Source organism: Pseudorasbora parva, chromosome 23, assembly GCF_024679245.1.
Source record: "Pseudorasbora parva isolate DD20220531a chromosome 23, ASM2467924v1, whole genome shotgun sequence".
Taxonomy (NCBI): Eukaryota; Metazoa; Chordata; class Actinopteri; order Cypriniformes; family Gobionidae; genus Pseudorasbora; species Pseudorasbora parva.
In genome coordinates this window covers 22389539-22411593 of record NC_090194.1, presented here as the reverse complement: position 1 = coordinate 22411593, position 22055 = coordinate 22389539, and the positions used below count along the sequence as shown (strand labels likewise).

At 37.3% G+C, this 22055-nt stretch overlaps 2 protein-coding genes and 1 long non-coding RNA gene across 4 annotated transcripts in view; 2 read left to right on the top strand and 1 right to left on the bottom strand.

The window, feature by feature from the left end:
* megf10 (multiple EGF-like-domains 10) overlaps window positions 1-11606 on the top strand; it is a 97812-nt gene extending 86206 nt beyond the window's left edge. For both annotated transcript variants that reach the window (XM_067433517.1, XM_067433516.1), the window contains 9 exons: window positions 2270-2398; window positions 2489-2617; window positions 2720-2848; window positions 3118-3342; window positions 4042-4157; window positions 5690-5813; window positions 6118-6162; window positions 6489-6695; window positions 10385-11606. In XM_067433517.1, the coding sequence (XP_067289618.1) occupies window positions 2270-2398; window positions 2489-2617; window positions 2720-2848; window positions 3118-3342; window positions 4042-4157; window positions 5690-5813; window positions 6118-6162; window positions 6489-6695; window positions 10385-10551 (1271 nt within the window). In that variant the 3' untranslated portion in view covers window positions 10552-11606. The remainder of the gene's footprint in view (window positions 1-2269; window positions 2399-2488; window positions 2618-2719; window positions 2849-3117; window positions 3343-4041; window positions 4158-5689; window positions 5814-6117; window positions 6163-6488; window positions 6696-10384) is intronic.
* Window positions 11607-11997: 391 nt separating this feature from the next.
* On the bottom strand, window positions 11998-14881 carry LOC137063107 (uncharacterized). The gene is made up of 3 exons (XR_010901344.1): window positions 14282-14881; window positions 14094-14158; window positions 11998-12126 (listed from the first exon to the last, which is right to left on the bottom strand). It is a non-coding gene; the product is annotated as an uncharacterized lncRNA (long non-coding RNA).
* A 2373-nt stretch (window positions 14882-17254) lies between these two features.
* Window positions 17255-22055, top strand: part of prrc1 (proline-rich coiled-coil 1) — a 40306-nt gene continuing 35505 nt past the window's right edge. Inside the window, exon 1 of the mRNA XM_067433396.1 lies at window positions 17255-17400. The gene's annotated coding sequence lies outside the window, so the exon portion shown is untranslated. The remainder of the gene's footprint in view (window positions 17401-22055) is intronic.

Genomic DNA, 22055 nt, shown 5'->3' with positions numbered 1-22055 from the left:
GCTCTTGCTCTGTCAGATTGAGGTTTATGTCAGACTCATTGTAGAATATAGAGTCACTTCTTTGAGGCCATGACATACCAAAGATCTAGTGGCAACGAAAGCCGACTGTTTTGCCACCTCGTGTTGTGTGCATTTGAGCTAAACAGCTGTGCTTAAACACATTGTAAAGACTTTGGGCTAGTGGCCAACTACCATCTAAGTTCTGTGTCTGCATGCGAGAAAATAACTCTCTATACCAGCATGTTTGCTGTAGTCTTAAAACTGGAAACTGACACTGCGGACTGCAGATTACAACCTGGAACACTGCAACAAAAAAAAGAATGTGGTTCTTCAGAGTTCAGCGTAGTGATGCTGGTATGTGATGTGAGTACTGGGCTATTTGATTGCATCATTTTTATGCTCAACTGATTATACAACACCATCTGATGATCAGAAACAGAGGAGATTGTGGTCGTCTAGAAATTTTCTGTCATATTAACCACAGTTTTGCAGCTTTTAGGCTTGAATCTCAGGGTCAGGTAGGTTTGGTATAAAAGTCTGATGTCTGGGTTATTTTACCTCTTCAAACAACTTAATTTAAGATTGGTAGGAGTTGTTGGGTTTCCAGGACTGATCTGATTTTCTGATTCTGACCCTAAAGCAGTTTGATTAGCACTTATCAAATACATAATTTTGTTTTATTAATATCCTCCTGAAGACACAACTTTTGTAATGTAGAAAATGTTACTTTCCACATCTGGACAGAACAATCACATTCACTTTCCTTTAATTTGCTCAGCTGATGTAGCCAAACATTTAAGTTTCATCTCCTGGAGGAGGATTGTCCATATAAAGATATGCTTATTGATACTAGACACTTGTTTGCCAGATTCATCACAAAGGAGCATCAGGAAGAGTTTTTTTATGGGACTCTTTATGCCTTCCTGTACTGTGACCTCATTGAGGGTATATGGTCTCTTACACCCCCTGCAGGTCATACAGGGAAGCATGAATGAAATACGCATGATCTACTGATGTTATTATACATTACCTGTCAAAGGTTTAACATTTTTAAAAAATGTTATCAAGTACACTTTTATTTGATACAAAATACAGTAAATCATTAGTATCATATAATGCAATTAATACCTGCGATAATTACTTCAGTCTTCAGTGTCACATGATCTTTTAGAAATCATTGTAATATGCTAATTTGATGCTCATTTATAACTTTACTATTTTGTGGAAGTATATATATATATATATATATATATATATATATATATATATATATATATATATATATATATTGTGGCAGGGTGAAGGATCACGCAACAATGAAATTGGTGCAAAGCCCCCAGAGGGTGGATTTATTGGTATGAACAGTGACAAACGTGGTGATTTAGGTGCAGGTGCGCTGTGGGTGTCCTTCTTCCTGGTGCCCTGGTGCTAGCGGTGACGTAGGTGCGGCGAGGTGGCCGGAGCGTCACAGGCTGCAGTCTGGGTGAGAGAGACAAGGATTAGCGTAGTGCTGCATGGAGATCGTGCTCACTCTGGTGTCCCAGAGTGAAGGCCTTTATGCCCGGGCCTGATGGCCTGCAGCTGTGACGATCCGGCCCGTGCTGATCGTGTGCAGGTGTTTGCAATGAGTTGCCAGGGCGACGCTGATGAGAGCTCGGGAGACTTGTCACAATATATATATATATATATATATATATATATATATATATATATATATATATATATATATATATATATATATATATATATATATATATATATATATATAGAGTCATTTCTCAGACAGTAGTGTAGATCTTTATGAATTCAATGAGTACTGGTCTGGTCTTGCCATACCTTGGTCTTGGTTTGTCTTGGTCTCAACACCTCAAAGTCTTGGTCTTGTCTTGGTCTCAACACACATTGTTCTTGGTCTCGACTTGGTCTTGGATTAGGTGGTCTTAACTATAACACTATATAAGTACAATGGCCTTGTGCAAAACACGTGTTCTGCTACTGAGGTGGACAAATATCGGTACAATGTAAAAACATGCATGTACACAATAAGTGCATTGTATCAAATTATTAATTTAAATGTTAGTACATAGTAGTTAAATACACTTAATTTAAAGTGGGACCCAATACACTCAATAGGAAACCTCTCCTCCAAGACTCTCACCTCTACAGATTTGAAGCATTCAGCCTCACTAAAATGATTGCTGTTCATTGTGTTTAGCTGTTTCGGCAGCACTGCTGAAGAGGTGTGATGTGTATGTGTGTTTTCCCGTAGCCTGTCCTCCAGGTCAGTGGGGTCCCAACTGCATCCACACCTGTAACTGCCACAATGGGGCCTTCTGCAGCGCTTATGACGGCGAGTGTAAGTGTACGGCTGGCTGGACAGGGCTGTACTGCACACAACGTGAGTACAATTTTCTCTCTCTGAGTCTGATATGAAACTGAACCTGTGCTCACACTTCATTTCGTGTCATGGTGCTTTTGTCTTCTGAAGGCTGTCCATTGGGCTTCTACGGTAAGGATTGTGTGCTGGCATGTCAGTGTGAGAACGGCGCAGATTGCGATCACATCTCTGGCCATTGCACGTGCCGCACTGGCTTCATGGGACGTCACTGTGAACAGAGTGAGTAAAGAGTGTTTGATAACAGTGATATAAACAGTTTTGATATTTTTAAGCACACGCATGAGTGTACATCTGATACAGCGTTATCCCACTCGCTTCCAGAATGTCCTGCAGGAACATACGGATATGGCTGCCGGCAGGTGTGCGATTGTCTCAATAACTCCACCTGTGATCACATGACTGGCACCTGCTATTGTAATCCCGGCTGGAAAGGCCCACGCTGTGACCAGGGTAACATTCCATTAGCACTCACATTCACTGTGTCTTCACTTCAGTTCACTAAGAATCAGCCAAGGATAAACTGGGTAAATCTCATTGTTTCATACTTTTTAGAATAGCAAAATAATTTCAGCATCAGTAATAGATACACATGCTTCCAGTGTACATGGTTTCAAAGCTACAGGGACTTTAGCAGATGTATGGATTTACCACATTTGATCACCTACATAATGATGTTTCATCTGAACGTATGTGACACTGATGTTTCCTGTCTTTCTCAGCTGCCGTCATTGTAGGGAGTCTCAACAGTTTGACGAGTGCAGCTGTGCCTGTGGACTCATATCAGATTGGTGCCATTGCAGGAATCATTGTCCTGGTACTTCTCGTGCTCATTCTCCTCCTACTCTTCATCATTTACCGTAAGAAACAGAAAGGAAAAGAATCCACAATGCCTGCGGTCACATACACACCCACTTTGAGGGCCAACACCGATTACGCCATCGCAGGTCAGTGTCACCTAGTTGACTAAAAATTTGTTTAAAAATCCAGACATTTTCTAGGACAAGACAAAGAGATATTGTGATGGTCACAGTGTACAGAACATGAAGTTTCAATCCAACCCAATCCAATCTGAGAAAGCGGTGGCTGGTAATCACATGAAAATATTTTCAGGGTGTCAAGCTAGTCCCCTGATGTGACATGGAATAACATCAGAACGTACCTTTATTTATTTTTATTAAATGTTTTAATTTCTGTTCTGTGTCATTGATCATTGACAATCTTTTGACTGTATGTAATTTAAATGTTTATCCCAAAATTTCTATAAAGTAGGGAGCACATTCATGTAGCCTTTTTTAAAAGACTGGAATATAAGCACCAACGCAGAAGCAAATTCATGTTCAGTCAAATTCATGAATAAACAGTATGAAATATGAGGAGTAATTGAAAAACTCTGTTAATGAGAAGATAAGCACTGGACTGCTGCAGGTTATAGGAAAATATATACTACATTTATTTATTATTCAGAAAGCAAACTTAGAAAGGAAAATATATATTGGGAATGTTTAACCAGGTTCAATGTAATTCATGTTAACGCAGAGAACACAGGAAATGGCTGCACCATAGAAGGTAAGAATTAAGCAGTAGCTGTGCAAGTAGTCCATTTGTAACCATGTCTGTTTTTGTGATGTATTTCCTGTTTCTAGAGTCACTCCCGCAGACTGACGTTCTTCCCAACAGTAACTATTTCTCTAACCCCAGCTACCACACGCTGACCCAGTGCAGCAGCCCTCCGCACATCAACAACCTGCCCTATGGAAAGGTGTTATTAAGAGTCTCATTGGTTTACTCTACTAACTGACTTTGTAATTGTTGAATAGCTCTTGAAATAAAGGACTAATATTTTGGGCTGCTTAAACTGGCGGGGAACTTGTTTAAAAGATAATGCTACTGAATAGAGCTTTTAGCGGTATGGCACTGGATTGGTTCTCATCATAGATCAGAAAAGGTGATGACTGGAAACTCGTCCGTTCCCTCTGCATAACTCACTGATGGGTACCTTTTTTTAATTGATATGGTCCCATCGGGTTTGATCATGAGGACATATATCTCATATTATTGTTATGCAAATGATACTCAGATTTAAATCCTTTTTAGCTCTGATCACTCTTATTTTGACCTTTTGAATTCCTTTGAAGATATCAAATGCCGGACCGACAGAAACTTTTTCCAACTAAATGAGAGCAAAAAAAAAAGATTGTTGTATTTGGACCCCCTGGTGCGGTCTTTGATATCACTAGTAATCTGGATTTTCTGTCGTCAAACAGACAAAAAACTTTAAACTTTGAAACTAAAAACAATTTTTTTCAACGCAGATCTGAGTTTAGAAAAAAAAAATGCTGTGGTGAAGAGCAGCATTTTCCAACTAAAGCAAATAGCCAAACATTTAAATCAATTCTTTCATTTAAGCATTTGGACAAAATTATTTACACCTTCATCGCTTCCAGACTATTGCAATGCACTTTATAAATCTCAAACATTAATAGCTGAATTAATTACTTCGAAGCTGCTGACTGGCAGGTGAAGGGAAAGCATTTCTCATTCATCATTGGTTACAGGTGCAGCATGCTATTTGTTTATAAAGCGTTAAATGGACTAGCCCCATCGTACTTGTCCAAACTTCTCAGCTACCATCTCAGCTTCTCAGATCATCTGATAAACTTTTCCTGCATATACCTCGCTCTCGCTTTAAGTTAAAGGGGGATTGTGCTTTTCCTGTAGACTATAGAAGTCAACATACCTCAGGACATTAGATCTGCACCTACCCTGTTTTTAAATCCCGCATGAAGACTTGTTTGTATACATTGCCTTTTGGATGAACAGTATTTTGTTTATTTGAATATTTTTTTATTGTTGTATTGATTATTTGGTTTTTGGTCTCTCTCTTTTATTCTCTTACTCCTTATTAACTTTATTTGTATATGCACAGCACTTTGGCATACACTAGATGTTTTTAAATGTACTGACCTTGACCTTTTCGGTCATGATGTCAATTTTTGAGCCACCATGGACAATTCCCTTGCCTTTGTGTTATAAGAAGCAGTTTTTGATTTATGAGTACAATTACATGTGTATTTCCCCCCCCAAAATGTATAGAAAGTGTCTATTCAAAGAATATTTACCACATATTTTACTCTAAAACTGCATTTCTAAATACCATTGCAAAAACCTGAGCTAAACTATTATTTTAGAGCACAAACTGACCAGCTCTGTAGAGATTTAGGATTGAGGAATTATGTTGAAGGTTGTACAAAGAATCTTGCTATAATTGTTGATTTTTCTTCTTCTTGACAGCCGAAGAACAACCAGTTGTTTGTGAACATGAAGAACACTGAGCCGAGGAAGCGGCTTTCACTACTTGATCACACAGGAACTCTACCAGCTGACTGGAAGCAGGGCGGATCCTTTAATGAGCTTGGTGCGACTTTCAACAACTATCATCACAACTAACATAACAACGAAACATCTGACATATTAATGCTCAGTAGCCCAGCGTTTTTTATTTTTAAACTTGCAATGACTTGTCCATCATGGTCTTCAAACTGAGTTTTCCTCTATGTGTGTTTCACTATACAAGCACTAGCATCTTTAATGTGTTATTTCATTGTGTTATTATAATGTGTCTCCTAACACACAAAGCTCCATTCATAGCTGCTGTGAGGTTTATTAACAAGAGGACTGCATCATTTTGACTTCTTCTATCTTATCTTGACTCTCATTAGGAGCTTATGGAGTTGACCGGCGTTACATGGGAAAGTCACTTCGAGGTAAGAGATAATTTAGCAAGCAAGGGATGAAAAATGCCGGCATCATTTACTCATGTTGTTCCAAGCCTGTATGCATTTCTTTCTTCTGTGGCACACAAAAGATGATATTATGAAACATGTCTCAGTAAAAGTCAGTGGGGTCTGATGTTGTTTGGACTCTGACATGCTTCAACTTATTTTCTTTTGTGTTCCATACAAAAAGCAAGTCACACAGGTTTGGAACAACATGAGGAAGAGTAAATGATGAGAGAATGTTGATTTTTGGGTGGAGTCTCCCTTTTAACATTATGACAATGTGAACTCTTTCGCTCACTCTCTCTCTGTAGATCTTGTGAAGAGTGTGCCTTATCATGCCAGTTCCTGCTCTCTAAATAGTTCGGAGAACCCCTATGCCACAATTAAAGACCCTCCTCTGCTGCTGACCAAGAGCACTGAGTGTGGTTATGTGGAGATGAAGTCTCCAGCTCACAGAGATTCACCGTATGCTGAGATACACACCTCCAGCCCTGCCAACAAAAACGTCTATGAAGTTGGTAAGCGATGAATAAATCCAAGCAACAGCAGAGACCTGTTCAATGTTTGTTGTTCAAAGCTGACATAATCACTATAATAGAAATGAACTCCACTACTATTTTCTCAACAATGTTTTAATATTTAAAAGTCTTAGTCAACCATTTTTATTTGTACTTGATGTGATGCTGCTCCATGGAAGAAACATATTTCCTTGATGGGGCTACATATGGGAATCCATTCCATTTGAACAGTCTTAAGTAATTGCACAGGTGTAATCTAAGACATCACTCCCCCCAGCTATCAGGAGTAACCCCTGTACTTATGCTGTGTTGAGAGAAGCCTGTACTACTTGAGCAGCTGTTGTGTTCATGTCACATCGGCTGGGGAACATGCACTTGCATTATAATTGGGGCTGTCGCGGCTGTCTTTTCTATCAGCCCACACCCTGGTCCATTTGTCAAAGGGCTTTGCATTAACCTCACTGGAGATAATGAAACATTTTCTAATGACGTTTTCCAGCTGAAAGATCTGAGCTGAAGCAACGTTAGCTCATCATGAGAGAATTTGACTCTCCATACATCTCTTAGGAAACCTTCTCACCACTTTTAACTCAAAACAGTCAACTACAGTCAGACTACAGTCTCTCTCTTAATTCTGATTTTCCATTGACCGCTCGAGAAGCAGCTAAAGACTAATTCTAATTGCAGCACACTTCTGCTCCGCTTTCTGTCTTCTGCTGTAGCATCTGTACAGCTTCCTCTTCAGACGTGGCATGCAGAACTTCCATTAATGCAGATGCCCCCTTAATAATCAGATTCCAGAGAACATTTCTGCACTGGTTTGGTTTGGTTTCGGTAAAAAAAAAAAAAACAGGGACTAGTTTACAAATGTAGGTTTTAAATTTATTTTTTTTAAATCTCAAAATTGGCGCCTTAAGAGCAAGCCAATACAAAGCATGCGTCTTGTCTGACTTGAGCCAAAGATTCCAACGATATAAGACACTTGAGGCTATGGCCAACGGTCTAGGAGTTTACAGTTACATTTATACATTTGGCAGACGCTTTTATCCAAAGCGACTTAGGCCCTGTCCACACGAACATGGGTATTTTCAAAACCGCAGCTTTTTCTACGTGGTTTGGCTGTTCATCCACACGCAAACGCTGTATCCGGTTACTAAAACCAGACTTTTTTGAAAACTCTGGCCAGGGTGAAGATTTTTAGAAACTCCGGTTACAGCGTTGTCGTGTAGATGGTGAAACCGGAGATTTCGGCTTTTTAAATTGAAGTGCGCGCCGTTCTCTCCTTTGTTTGATATCAGATTTTCCACATCTCCTTTTGATTTACGTGAGTCGATTCTATGCGGTGGACTCCACTAACAGCGCTTATCACATGTATAGTATCCTACAGATACATGTTCAATTATTTCATTGTATTGCAGAACAAAGGCGCCAGAATGAAATAATGCAAAATAGTAAAGCAAGTGTGTGAAGCTATTACAGTCCACTTCGGCCCTGCACCATACAGTTACCTGTCACTGAGTCCAAAGCAAAGGAACTTGTAGGAAGTGTTTCACTTGAGCCCATGGCATCCCTCAGTCAGTGCAATGTGCATCGGTGCAGTGAATGGGACCCATGGGGAAATCAGGCAGCCAATCATAGCGTAGTTTTGCGTTCTCATGTGGACAGATTTTTTTTTTAAACTGTGCTTGTGTGGACGCGATTGTTTTTTAAAACGGAGGAGGAAAAACTCTGGTAATAAAAATACCCGTGTACGTGTGGACTAGGCCTTACATTGCATTGCTATAGCGCCACCTATAGGCCAACCTGGCTCATAATTTGATAACCTTTTCTCTATTTGTACTACTATTGGCCAAGTTTCAAACCTCTAGCCCTTATGGTTTGGTCTGCACGATGTGTTTTACGGCAGAATACAAATCAGCACAAATACAATAGGTTTTCAAACACTTTGTGCTTGAACCCCTAATAACGACATTATTCAACAATTTCAGTGTCAGTTTCTTACACAGTTTATGTTGTAAATAATGCAGCGCTTTCAAGTTCTACAGCAGTCTATGCTGTTTGCGTGAGCACCACGACGCATGTGTGATGAGCAGGAGCTGCACTGTTTTAACAACGTGAACGGCATAGGAGACTGGCATAATTGTGTAATTAATTACATAATTTTCATTTTTGGGTGAACTATCCCTTTAACTATTTGCCTATTTAAAGGTGTCATAAACTGGCTTTTTATTTTTTTTATACTGTTGTCTGATGTCAACTTATGACATTCGTATGGTTTTTATATTTGTGTGTCTATTTTCTACCCTGGTTTTGTGTCTCTCTCTTGAATACTCGGTTTTTATGGATGTGCTGCACTGAAGACTTGGGAGAAAACGCATATTTAATGAGTTCCAGCTCCCTCATCAGTAAATGTGGGAATTGTTTTGAAAGTGTGTGGGAAAACGGCAACCGGAATGAATCGCCCACAGAGCTCGCAAAATGTCTTTATCAAACAAAAACAATGATTTATCTCTCATCCACCCACCTTGATTGGAATGTTATTTTTTTATTACTTTGCACACACGATTGATTGATAAAAGCACGAACGGTGCAACACACACACACCAAGTACGTTGCAGATAGCATGGTGAAAACTTCTGCGATTGTATATTTCCTTCAAATATCAAGTCAAGAGAGTGAACAACACACATCAAGAAAGGAATGTTATTTCACTATTTAAGTGAAATCAGCAGTCAGTAGGCCGGGCTTACGTTTATGTAGCCCATCTGGAAAACACAGCCCCGGAATGTTGGACAACATTCCTATTCCTAAACTTGGGCAACTTGTCCCCTCAGTCCCCAGACGTTTGCAGACTTTTATAAAAAAAAGAGGGGATGCCACATAGTGGTAAACATTGCCTTGTCCCAACTTTTTTTTAGATGTTTTGATGCCATGAAATTTAAAATCAACTTATTTTCTCTTGAAATTATACATTTTCTCAGTTTAAACATTTGATATGTCATCTATATTGTATTATGAATAAGATATTGAAATTTGGAACTTCCACATCATTGCATTCCCTTTTTATTTACAATTTGTACAGTGTCCCAACTTTTTAGGAACCGGGTTTGTAAACATACACACAATAGATGTCAAACGATATGTAACAATGCAATATTATCACACGACTAACAAGGAAGTGTTCAGCTCTAAAACTTACAGGATATCATTATATTACCATGAGCTTTTATATATCAAAAGCTCAAGGGAAAGTTGATTTCTCAGTTCATGACCCCTTTAAATTCAAACAGCAACTTTTTTTTGGCCCGGCAGTGTATGTTCTAATTAAAGAATAACAATACTTTCTACTATCTAGTCAATTTTATCCTATAATCAAGATGCAGTATTCTTCCGTATCCCATCTGCATCTCTGGTGGCTGAGCACCTCTGATATTAAATTATATTAAATGTAGCACTATTATAATATTGCTTTATTACCTTTTCAATATTATTGTGTTTAAATCCGCTGGTTTTGCTACAATGAGACTCGACTAACCTGCGGACCAGGAACTGTGGAGTTTTTGTCACTGATTCTGGGTATTCATAAAAAATGAGTCTGATAAATATATATAACCTCAAGTATCATGCACATAAGACATGTGACTGCTCATTATTGCAACTAGTTTTAACCTGTATTCTTCCCTTTCCAGAGCCGACCATCAGTTCTGTTCATACACTGTCTAACAACAACTGCAATGGGCCATTTTGTCAAGATCCATATGACCTTCCAAAGAACAGCCACATCCCATGTCATTATGACCTCCTGCCAACAAGAGACAGCAGCCCCTTGCCACACGAGGACACAGACCGCAGATAAACGCTCACAGACAGATCAGAAACATGTGCCCTCCACAATTCACTGTCTTTGTTGTCATTATTTTTTTTATAAAAGTTACTTCTGGGTTACAAATTTGAATAGTTCTTGTGAAAACAATTTGTCAAGAACCTGTCCTGTGGAAAACAAGAGGGCGAGTGTTTCAGTAAACACTCCCAAATTCAGCTCATTTCATGTAAACATAAACCATCATTCCATTCATTAATAACAACAACATATCACACAAGTACAAGACAATCCTCAATGTTTCTGATAGAATATGTAAGATTTTCCCCAATGACAGTTTTCTGTTTATTTCATTTTGATATTTAGTATATTAATACTGTTTATTGAGACCAGACTGTTGGCTCAATGTTTCTGTTGATACATTTTTTTTTGGTCCGAAAGTATTTCAGGTTTACCAAAGGTTGCCGTGCTCTGATAAAGCACTGATAAAGCATGTTGTATTTATATTGACAGCTGCCCATTAAATATAGTTTACAGGCACAAGTTTTAACATTAACATACTTTTTTAGCTTGTGCCGATAGTTTTATACAACATGATCACTGAAATGAAGGACAAATACTTTATAGTTTGTAGTACTTTATAGTGTTTAAGCTAAAGCTGGACTTTTGCGATGAAAGACAAATCTTAAAGATGATGTGATGGGGACAGTTTGATAAAAATAAATCTTTGGAGTATTTAGGACATATTCATATGTGTTATGGGTCTTAAAGCACTCTGAGCCTGAACTTTAATTGTATAAAACTGTACATAGTACCAGTTCTTCTATGAATTGCATTTATTTGCTTTAAAAATTAAACATATTCCTAAATTCCTTTATAACTTGACCAATGTTGTTCAAACCTGGAGTGAAGACCTCAGTAAACCTTGTTTTCAATAGATTTTTTTAAATGTCGGTTTACTAAATATGCCACACAATGAAATGAATAATAATACTGATTCCAAAATAAAACAACTGCGTGTATGGGTGTGTGCTGTATGTATCTTAAAACTGTATCTTTGTTCTGCTTTTCTCCTGATTTTTTTTTAAATAAATGCACAAAGTTGCACAATGTGTGATATTTCCCTTCCCAAAAGAAAACCAGAATATCTCCTCCCTGCAAAAACTTTCTTTTTACTTCGAATGTTTTATTTTACATTTTTAGCTGAAATATATGCACACTCAAAAAAATAAATTGTTGAATGAACATGATTAAATCTTAGCACCCATTATGCATCTAATCCATTTAAGTTTAACTGAACTTGAATAGTTTATATGAACACAGTATACATTTGTAGATTAAACACGATTTTGATATGTCAGTGTAATTTCCTTGTTCTATCTTGTTGTTTCAATTATATTTGTTTTAGATGACAGCACTAAGCAGCATGACTTTACAAAAACTTCAGAAATCTACAAAAAAAAAAAAACAGAACACATGAAAACAATTAAAATATTTTATTTTTTAATTAGGATTTAACATGTACCAATTAAGTTTAAACTGCTTTCTTCACTTTAAGTCAGGCAGCGCTCCATCCTTCAGTATGATATGCTCCACGGTGCTATGTGAGTCCTGTGGGATGAAATACATGAAAGATCACTAACAAAAATTAGCTCAAATATTTATTACAAATAGGGTTGCAACAAAAAAATATTTTGATAAATTGGTAGATTATTTGTTCAATTAATTTAATCGGATTAAAAACAGATTTTTTTCTTTATTACTAACAAAACACACTATTCCACATCCTGCCCAATGCTGTCCTTCAAATAAACGTGTCAGCTGAGTGCTAAAACAGAGCTGTTAAAACACACATAGTGAATATATCTATCATTACAAAAATTTACGGTGCATCTGTGCTATACATTATGTATAAAAAGTTACTAAACAAAAGGAGCTTAAATCCCCACAGAAAGATATTAAATAAAATTAAAAACACAGACTTCATGTTACCAAATAAGAGGAATGTTCTGCAGGTCACATTCGCTTTGGACAAACCTGTTACTGTCATTTGTTTATGCAGTAAATAGGCTGTAAGAAACGTCTTACATTTATATTCATTCACACGATGTTATCCCTTTAAAGTTATTACTCTCATAAAATACCTGAACTACATGTAGACTTTTAAACTTAAATTTAGTGTCCAAAAGCAGATATTTCAGCTAAATTAATGTTTTTGCACTGAATATTTGTTGTCTCCCTCTCTACTGGGTTCTGTCTGTTTGATAAGCATTCGCACACCCACCATGCTGACGCTAGTTCAGTAAAGTCTGTGCACTTAAAGTTTGTTCACCTAAAAATGAAAATTATCCCATGATTTACTCACTCAGAGTTATATTAAACATGTCCTGGCGAATCCAAGCATTATAATGGCAGTGAATTGTTAACTCGTTTATGAAGTCCATAAAGGTGCTTCCATCCATCATATAACTGCTCCACACAGCTCCAGGGGGTTAATAAAGGTCTTCTGAAGCAAAGTGGCACATTTGTGTAAGAAAAAATATCCATATTTAAAACTTTATAGACTAAAATAACTAACTTCCGTCGGATTGCTGTAAACCCTTGATGTATGCATATTGATGAATGCAGAAGTGCAGAGGATAGAGCAAAACAAAACGTAGTGTCAGGGGTCACTCTTTTAATGCACGTCGACTTGCATTAAAAAGCTACTGGCGCTAACCGCCAGAAGCTAGTTATTTTAGTTGTACAGTTTTTAAAATATGGATATTTTTCTCAAACAAACTCACACTTCACTTCAGAAAGCCTTTACTAATCCCCCAGAGCTGTGGAGCAGCTAGATGCACTGTTATGATAGATGGATGCACTTTTATGGACTTCATAAACGAGGCAACAATCAAGCATTACAATGCTTAAATTAGCGAAGATTTTATTCGTCTGGAAGAAGAATTTCATAATATACACCTAGGATGACTTGGCATGGGCTAATTTAAATTTTTTCTATTTAATTTTTCAATCTCCACTATTATTCAGTCCTGTAATTGGGCATAACTGATGCAAGTTTTTACGTGCACAGAGGGTTGACCTGTTATTGCAGTGCATTATATTATAAGATTATTATAATTTATTTGGCCACCATTTTTAAAATGAGGTGAGGTGTTTTAGATGTTTTAGCCACCATTGAATGAGGTGGCTAAAACATTAGAACCATCTTAGACTATAATGCATTGCAATAAAACAAAAACATACAGTTTTTTTTACATGTACAGTTTTCTGATGCAGTTTATTTTTCGTGGCATTTCATTCATTTAAATAATCATTATTTTAAATCTTTAGTATACGTTTTGTAAAATAGGCCCCAAAAGAGCTCAACTGATATGAATAAAATATTTATTGGTTTAGTGCATCAACCAATTCACATAAGACCTTTGTCATGGTGTACCATCAGTTTACTATAAATTAGCAATTTGTCCAGCTCATTTATTTGACAAAGTCATGTGTTCTCATGTCACATGTATGAAAAACATGGCCCAACTACAGATTCAATGGGCTTTTGAAAATGTATTTTCTCACCAACTCACCAGTTTTTCTTTATTCAGCTAGATGTACAGAGACTTGATGATAACTAGGCTCTTCGGGGATGTCACTGAAAGAGAAAGAAAAAGAAGGTTCATTAATCAAGGATAGTTACATGTAGGCTATGTTACTGTATGTAAGTGTTAAAGGGTTAGTTCACCCAAAAATGAAAATTATTTAATTAATTACTCACCCTCATGTCGTTGGACACCCATAAGACCTTTGTTCATCTTCGGAACACAAATGAAGATATTTTTGTTGAAAATGAAAGCTGATGGCTGAGAAAGGCTTTGATACAAAGTCCATCTCGCTACAGTGGCTGTACAAGAATTTTACAATTCGACAAAAATAGTTATTGTGAGCACAAAAATTAAAATAATGACTTTATCCATCACTTCATCCTTACCACTATAAATATATATAATATATACAATATTAGCCTACTACCGTATTTTATTGTATTTTCGATCAAATAAAAGCAGCAGAGGAGACTTCTTTCAGAAACATAAAAAAAAGAGAAGAGGTTTTCAAACTGGGGTCTAGGGACCCCCAGGGGTCCTCCAGAAGGTTCTAAGGGATCCCCAGAAAATTTCATTAATAGCCCGTTTAAGTTTGGAAACAATATGTTGTATTTATGTCACACTTACTACTCAAGACTTACTTTTTTTTTCTTTTTTTTCGTTTCTTTTTTCAATAAAGAAAAATATAGAGATAGATTTTAGGAAGGGGTCCCTCATAAAGGTCCATCATAATTGGGACTCCTTGGTATCATAAAGTTTGAAACCCCCTGGCCTACTACTCAATAATGCAAGAGAAAAACATAGGCAAACGATGGAACAAAACTTGCAAACATTAAATACCAAAAAACTCTGGCACACAATGAAATCTGTGACTAATATGAACCCTGCAAAACAACATATCATTACACTGGACGATCAACATAAATCAAATGAGCTGAATGATTTCTTCCTGCGATTTGACTCTAAAAACTTTGCTCAGGAATGTGACAGTGTTTTGCAGTCCCTGCCAGCTATTGACTCTACCTGTTACCTAGAGGTGGACCCATGTAGCATCAAACGACTTTTCAGCAAAGTACATACGGGCACGGCCACAGGCCCTGATGGCCTACCAGCCTTTCTGCTCAAAAGCTGTGCAGAAGAACTATCAATGGCTTGGTGCCCTATTTTCCAGCAGTCATTGGCTACTCATACTGTCCCAACTCTGTGGAAGAAATCAATTATAACATTGCCTAAAAAAACAGGCGCCTAAGAAAATAAAGATTTTCGTCCTATAGCTCTAACCTCGACTGTAATGAAATGTTTTGAAAAATTCGTTGTGTCTTTACTTATGAAGGATGTAGAGTCAAAACTAGATGTGTACCAGTTTGCCTATAAGCAAGAACGTAGCACTGATGACGCAATTCTATGCATCTCTCACTTTATTTCTAAACACCTCGAAAACATAAAAGCTTATGCTAGAATCTTGTTTGTCGACTTTAGTTCAGCTTTTAACACAGTCCAAACTCATGTGCTTTTAGAGAAGCTTAAAAACATGAACGTTAATACTATCTTAATTAAATGGTTTTATTCTTTTTTAAACAACAGGGCACAGCAAGTGAGGGTCAACAGGACACTATCGGAGGTCAAATACTGTAACACAGGAGTTCCTCAAGGTTGTGTAGTGTCACCAATACTGTTTACATTGTACACCAATGACTGTAGGAAATTTCACGTTAACAACTATATAATGAAATTTGCAGATGATACCGCGATCTTGAGCCTTTTATACAAGGATGTAGACTCCTCTATGTTCCAAGATGAAATAGATACATTCGTTAAATGGTGTGACAGAAATTATCTATTTTTAAACATTCAAACAAAGGAGATTGTCTTTGACCCGAGGAAAGTTACAGACCACAAGCCAGCGGTCATTAAAAACCAGGAAGTAACTCAGGTGTCCTCATACAAATACTTAGGTGTCCACATCGATAATCTTCTCTGCTGGAATACACATGTAGATAACCTGTGCAATAAACTGCAGCAGAGGCTTTATTTTCTGCGGCGATTAAGGTTGTATGGAGTGAGCAGTCAGATCATGATGATCTTCTACCGTGCAATATTGGAGAGTGTCATCAGATATGGAATTAGTGCTTGGTTTGGCAACTTAACACTAAAACTGAAAAAGAAGCTTGCCAACATGCACAAAACGGCTATGAAAATTATAGGAAGGAGAGACTATGAGCCTATTCAGACCCTGTATGATCAGACAATTATGAAACAGGCTATGAAAATTAAATCTGATCTTAAACATCCCCTCTTCCTTGAATACGAAACCCTGCCATCAGGAAGAAGACTCCGTGTCCCAAAATGTAAAACGAATCGCTTAAAATTATAATTTGTGCCAGCCTCCATTAAGCTGCTGAACAATGTAAAATAGAGCTGTGTCCAAAGGGAAAGAGGAAGAAAGGAAAATAAAGAAGTTTATCTATGATTCCGGTGCTATTAGGGCAACGTGCAATAAACATATAAGCACTTTAGCACATGCACTTTCATTCATGGACCTGAGTTGTCAATAATAATGTGTTTTTTTTTTATTTTTATGAATTAACTTTGCCTTATGCCCAAGCAGTATTTGTGTGATCTGTGATGTCTGTGGTGTTTTTTATGAAGTAACTTTGCCTTATGCACAAGCAGTATTTGTGTGATCTGTGATGTGGTGTTTTTTATGAAGTATTTCTGCACTGTGCCTAATCAATATTTCTGTAATCGGATTCTGTTATGTTTGTGATGTTCTTTTAAGAAGCAACTATGCACTGTGCCCAAGCAGAATTTCCCCTCGGGGACAATAAAGTAACCAAACCAAACCAAACTACGTTATGGGCAACGTCTAGAAAGCGCTTGAAACGAATGGTTCAAGAGAGCCGATTCGCTAAAACGAGTCACTCTTCGAAAAGCAAGTGAACAATAATACATAAGTTCCGAGTTAATCAGTTTGGTTTTGATATTCTTGTTAATATTTGTGTTGTGCATTGCTACAACGTCTAAATGACTTCCTTTTTATGAAAAGTGACATCACTCTGACCATAGACATGTACACATATCTATGATAGCGGCCCATAAAAACAGTCGCTAATGAGGTGTCTACATATACACATCTATGACTCTGACTTCAACTGTTTTGTTGAATCGCACGTCTCAACTTCAGACGTGGCACTGTTGGACGTCATCACTGCGCGGCCGTGGCGTGTACGCTGTGTTGTCTTGCACTTCATCGGCTCCTATTTCAAAATTTACACTCCGTTTAATCGTGCAGGTAAGAATTGTGATTTATGAATTATTGTAAATTGTGCAGAAACACACTTAAATAGCGCTGTCTGATAGAATGTTACCCTGATGCAAAATTGACTGAGACGTTTGACTAGCGAATCACTATCAGATGTGTGAAATTATCATGAATGAGAAATCAGCGACGTCATGAAAATAATCGAAGCAATTTAGCAAAACGTGAGGGGATTTGCGTAGTGTAATTTGCTCTCCCGATGTGTGTGTGTGTGTGTGTGTGAGTGAATATGTATGTCCACAGTAATATATAGCTATGAATCGATTAGTGACAGTGATCAGCTATAAGTTTAACGTTACCATCACATACTCAGGAACAATTCCATCTTTGCTTCATTACAAATAGTAAACGCGATGTTACAAATTTTAATACACGTAAGAACATTAAGCGTACTACTACAGCATTCTAAATAACTTTCATAATTTGATTAATGATATTATACTATTATGAATGTTAAAATTTAATCCGTTTAGAATATATTAATTTAAATATGTTGCCGCGCATGCCCAGTTATTTGTTATGAAAGTCCAGATCCGGATGTCCTCAAGACAGCAGGAAACTTGTGCATAGATGATGGCAGTGTTTTACTGCTTCTGACTTTTCAGAAAGGAGGTTAAGTGGTTAACCCTAAAATGAGGTTTTTCATTTCAGAATGGCATGTACTATGTTAAACCCGAGAAAGAAGGGTAATCAAGCTCGTTTCTGAAAGAGATAACTTGTACTCAGGGTAACTTTGTGAAACTAACCTGTGGCCTGTACCATGATGGTAGTTTAACAAACGCAGGGTTACAGGATTAGTTTCGAGTTGACAAAACTAAACCAATCTATTCTACTTTGTTGGTACCATGAATCTGATCATCAGCTTTCTTTGTTAACTCAGGCTTTAATCCTAAATTCAGGAGTTTAGCTGTGACATCAGTATGAACAGCCAGTCACATGCTGTGGATAAGTGGAATTGAGATTCACTTCTCGCGAGCGAAGCAGTGAGATTAATTTCTCTCTTCTACAGATTAGTACATGATTGAAAAATATTAAAAATGTAAACAAATTTACACAGCAAGAAGAAAATAACTATATGAAATAGGACAACTTAAAGAAAAAATATTATTCATCAATTTAATTAAGTTATGAAGTTGATATAGAGAGAATTGAACATTTAAGCTCAGTAAACTTTTATAAATAGCTTTATTTGATTGTAAAACATATGACTTTATATAGGTTATTTATATTATATTTTTATTATTTAAATATTGATTAATATATATTATATACTTAATATTTAAATTATTTTAACAAAGTGCTGCCTGATGATTGATTAACTAAATGATAAATGTGTAATTGAGTATAATAATAATTACACAAATTGTATCTAAATCATTCAAAATTATTATTATTATAAATAAGCATTGTTAAAAGCCAGACACTTTAGTCTTTAAAACCCATTTGCTATGTAGTGACCTATTATTTGGAGTAGAAACAGGGGAAGTGACTTTATTTCAGCAGACGTGTGTCACTTTACTCACAGCTGATTCATCCAATTTCAGTTTGAGATCTCTTATCCAGAACATAACCTGCCCTGGAACAGGTTAGCCTTGGAGAGTAAGTTACTATGGTGCTGAACACAGCTAAAAGCCAAACCAATTTAATGGTACCCAAAGACCCAGGCCAGGACTGGCACAAACTAAGTTTAAACACATCTGGCTAGCCAGCTAAACCGGCTTCATGGTATAGGCCCCTGGTTGGGAGCAGGTTTTCTTCTGTAAATCCAGAGTTTCGGTCAATCCCCCCTTTTACAGCACCAACGGTGTTTAAATACTTCATTCATTCATGCTGCACACATGCTTTTCATACTATTTGTTTCTTACCCTATTGGCAGATAATTAGCAAAATAAGATAAATGCTCTTAAATTAGGTTTTTATGTTTGTTTTGTTTTATTTCTACTGGAAATGAGACTAAATACTTTTGTTACTTCTTATGCAGAAAATCCTCATTGATTTAAGAATACTTAGATATTTTGATGGAAATTACAAGACAAAAGAAAAGCACTTTTTTTCTTGTTTTCTTTTTTTTCTGTGCAGGCACATTCATTAACTGCAAATATTTTCATCAAGAGGACACCATCAAAATTACAAAAATAGCGTCCTGTGTAGATGATAAGGCTGCATTCATTTGTCAGGAGTTACATTCATATAATTTTTTTCCTGGCTATATCCACATATATCTGCATATTTATTTGATCAGTACCATTTTTTGATGATAGTTTTCTATATAATATTAGTAAAGTTTGCCTCACTCTCACGTGAGCTTTCTGAATATATTTGTGTTGTTTCCTGGGCACAACCTATAAGAGCATCAAAGAGGAGTTTCACAGGATCGCAGGTCAGTGGTTTAGAAATCAGGTTAAATGACGCGCACTTGATATCTTGTTGCAACCTCTAGAAGTAACCTAATAATTAGAATTGCCTTTAGGATTCCAATGTGGTTGGATGCATTGATATGCATATCTATCATCACAACTTTTGAAAATGAAATGGATTACTATATAAAATTGAAGAAAACCAGATAGAAGGGTAGTCTAAAATAATATGCCATTCACCCCCCAAGTGTTAAAAAAACACTTTTCTTTTAAAAATTTATTTAGTCATCTTTATTTGCTAATTCCAAAAGCAACGGTTCTTCTTTTTCCAGTTGGATTTTAATATTCTTCCTCCTTCTCCTCTTCTGTCAGTGGTGCTGGTGTAGTGAGCCTCTGCCTTGCTGGCCAAGTAGAAGTTGAATGTTAATTACATTACCTAATTAAGAAATGTAACGGGTTAAATCAGATAACCTTTAATATTCAGAGCATTAGACTAGTCTGAAAAAAGCTGCTGCATATTGAAAAGACACTGGTTTATATTAATTCAATATGTCAAATGTTTGTAAAGTCATGAAACCTACACCTATGAACCTTTTATGCTTAAAGCTTTACCTTACCACACTTTTCTTCTTTTTTTGCCTGTAACAGCCAAACTTGTGCAAGCATGCAGTGGGCAGAGCTAAAGAGACACAAGCATGCACACACTCATGGAGTACTTCTTCTTCTTCTTTGGGCTGTTCCCTTCAGGGGTCGCCACCATTAATATCTGTCTGCAGAGCCGCAGTTTCACCAAGGGGGTAATCTAGCACTCGGAAAGCATTCCACCCATAGTGCCATTGCTCACCAAGCCATCACCTGCTGTTAGCATCCCATTGACTCCCATTCATTTTTGAGTCACTTTGACAGTGAATAACTTTACATCAGAGGCGTTTAAAGACTCCATTTGTCCATTGTTTATTTCTAAAGAAACATGACAATGCATAAAAAGCTCCATTACCTTGTATCTTACACTATCGCCCCGTAGAAGCTGTTTTTGTAAAAATAGGCTAACGATTGCGTCATAAACAACGCGACTCAGTCGAGAAATTACCGTATAGACAGGAGGAGATGCTCAGAAGCGATCTTTAACTGTCTATGAGACAGTCGGGGGGATTCGGAGACATAAAGTCAAGGGAGAAGAATGGGGAGAAGCCCATAGTGAGCCAAAAGCAATGGGACAAAACATTTAAACAATGTGATTCAGATTTCACTTTCCACAACTACTAGAAGACCTACAACTGTCAGACAGGTTGCTCACATCACATCTACGTCGTCAAGCTCAGTCTGAGCCTGCGCAGTTCGCTCAGCCATCAGGAAGTGAGTGCTTCTAATTAACTTCATTTTCTGCCGTTGAAGTCTATGGGAACACTGTGTCCATTTCTTTTACTGTCTACGAGTTTCACTCCAGCTGCAGTTTTGCCGTTTGAGTTTCACAACAGCGGTTTTGCCCCACGCATGCGCTGTTTCACTACAGTGGTTTCACACGGATACATTTGATTTTTAAATCTTAATTCTGTCCTAAAACTATCTATTGATTTTTGTTACTCCTGCTGTTATTTTTTTGCATCTGCTGTTGCTCGGAGGCCTTCAGGCTCCTTTTAATATTTGTAAAAAAAATTCTCAAAATGAACAGCCTGGAATAATAAACACACAATGGCCCTCATTTATCAATCTTGCGTAGAAACGGGCATATATGTTGGCGTAAGATTATGCTTACACTCCTCTCACCGCCTGATTTATGAAGCTGTGGGCACCTTTGCAATTCAGGTGTATACAATACTTGCCCTTGATAAATGCCGCGGCTGAAAACGATCATCATTAGAATAACACACCCCTATATATTCAAGTTTCCGCCTCCCCCACGCCCTCATTTTACGGCATGGAGACACGGAAGACGGCAAAGGAGCGAAACTTCTCCGACGTGGAGATCGGGTGCGGCTCAATCATCTCACTAGTCCACTAGTTAGGGCACTGATTAGGACATAAGTCAATGGGCTGACTCCCTGATCAGTGCCCTGACTACTGAACTAGTGAGATGTTTGAATTACAGTCTGAATTATTTTCAGTCCCATTCACTGCGCAGCTGTTAGGGCTAAACCCTGAAATGTCAGGTAAAGCGCACAGCTTTCCAACTGGAGGAATACATGCCTACAAATCAAATGCTTTGGTATAGTCACACAAATTAAACATTGAAGTCCATGTTGCACAAAAATAAACACAGAAGTTTATAAT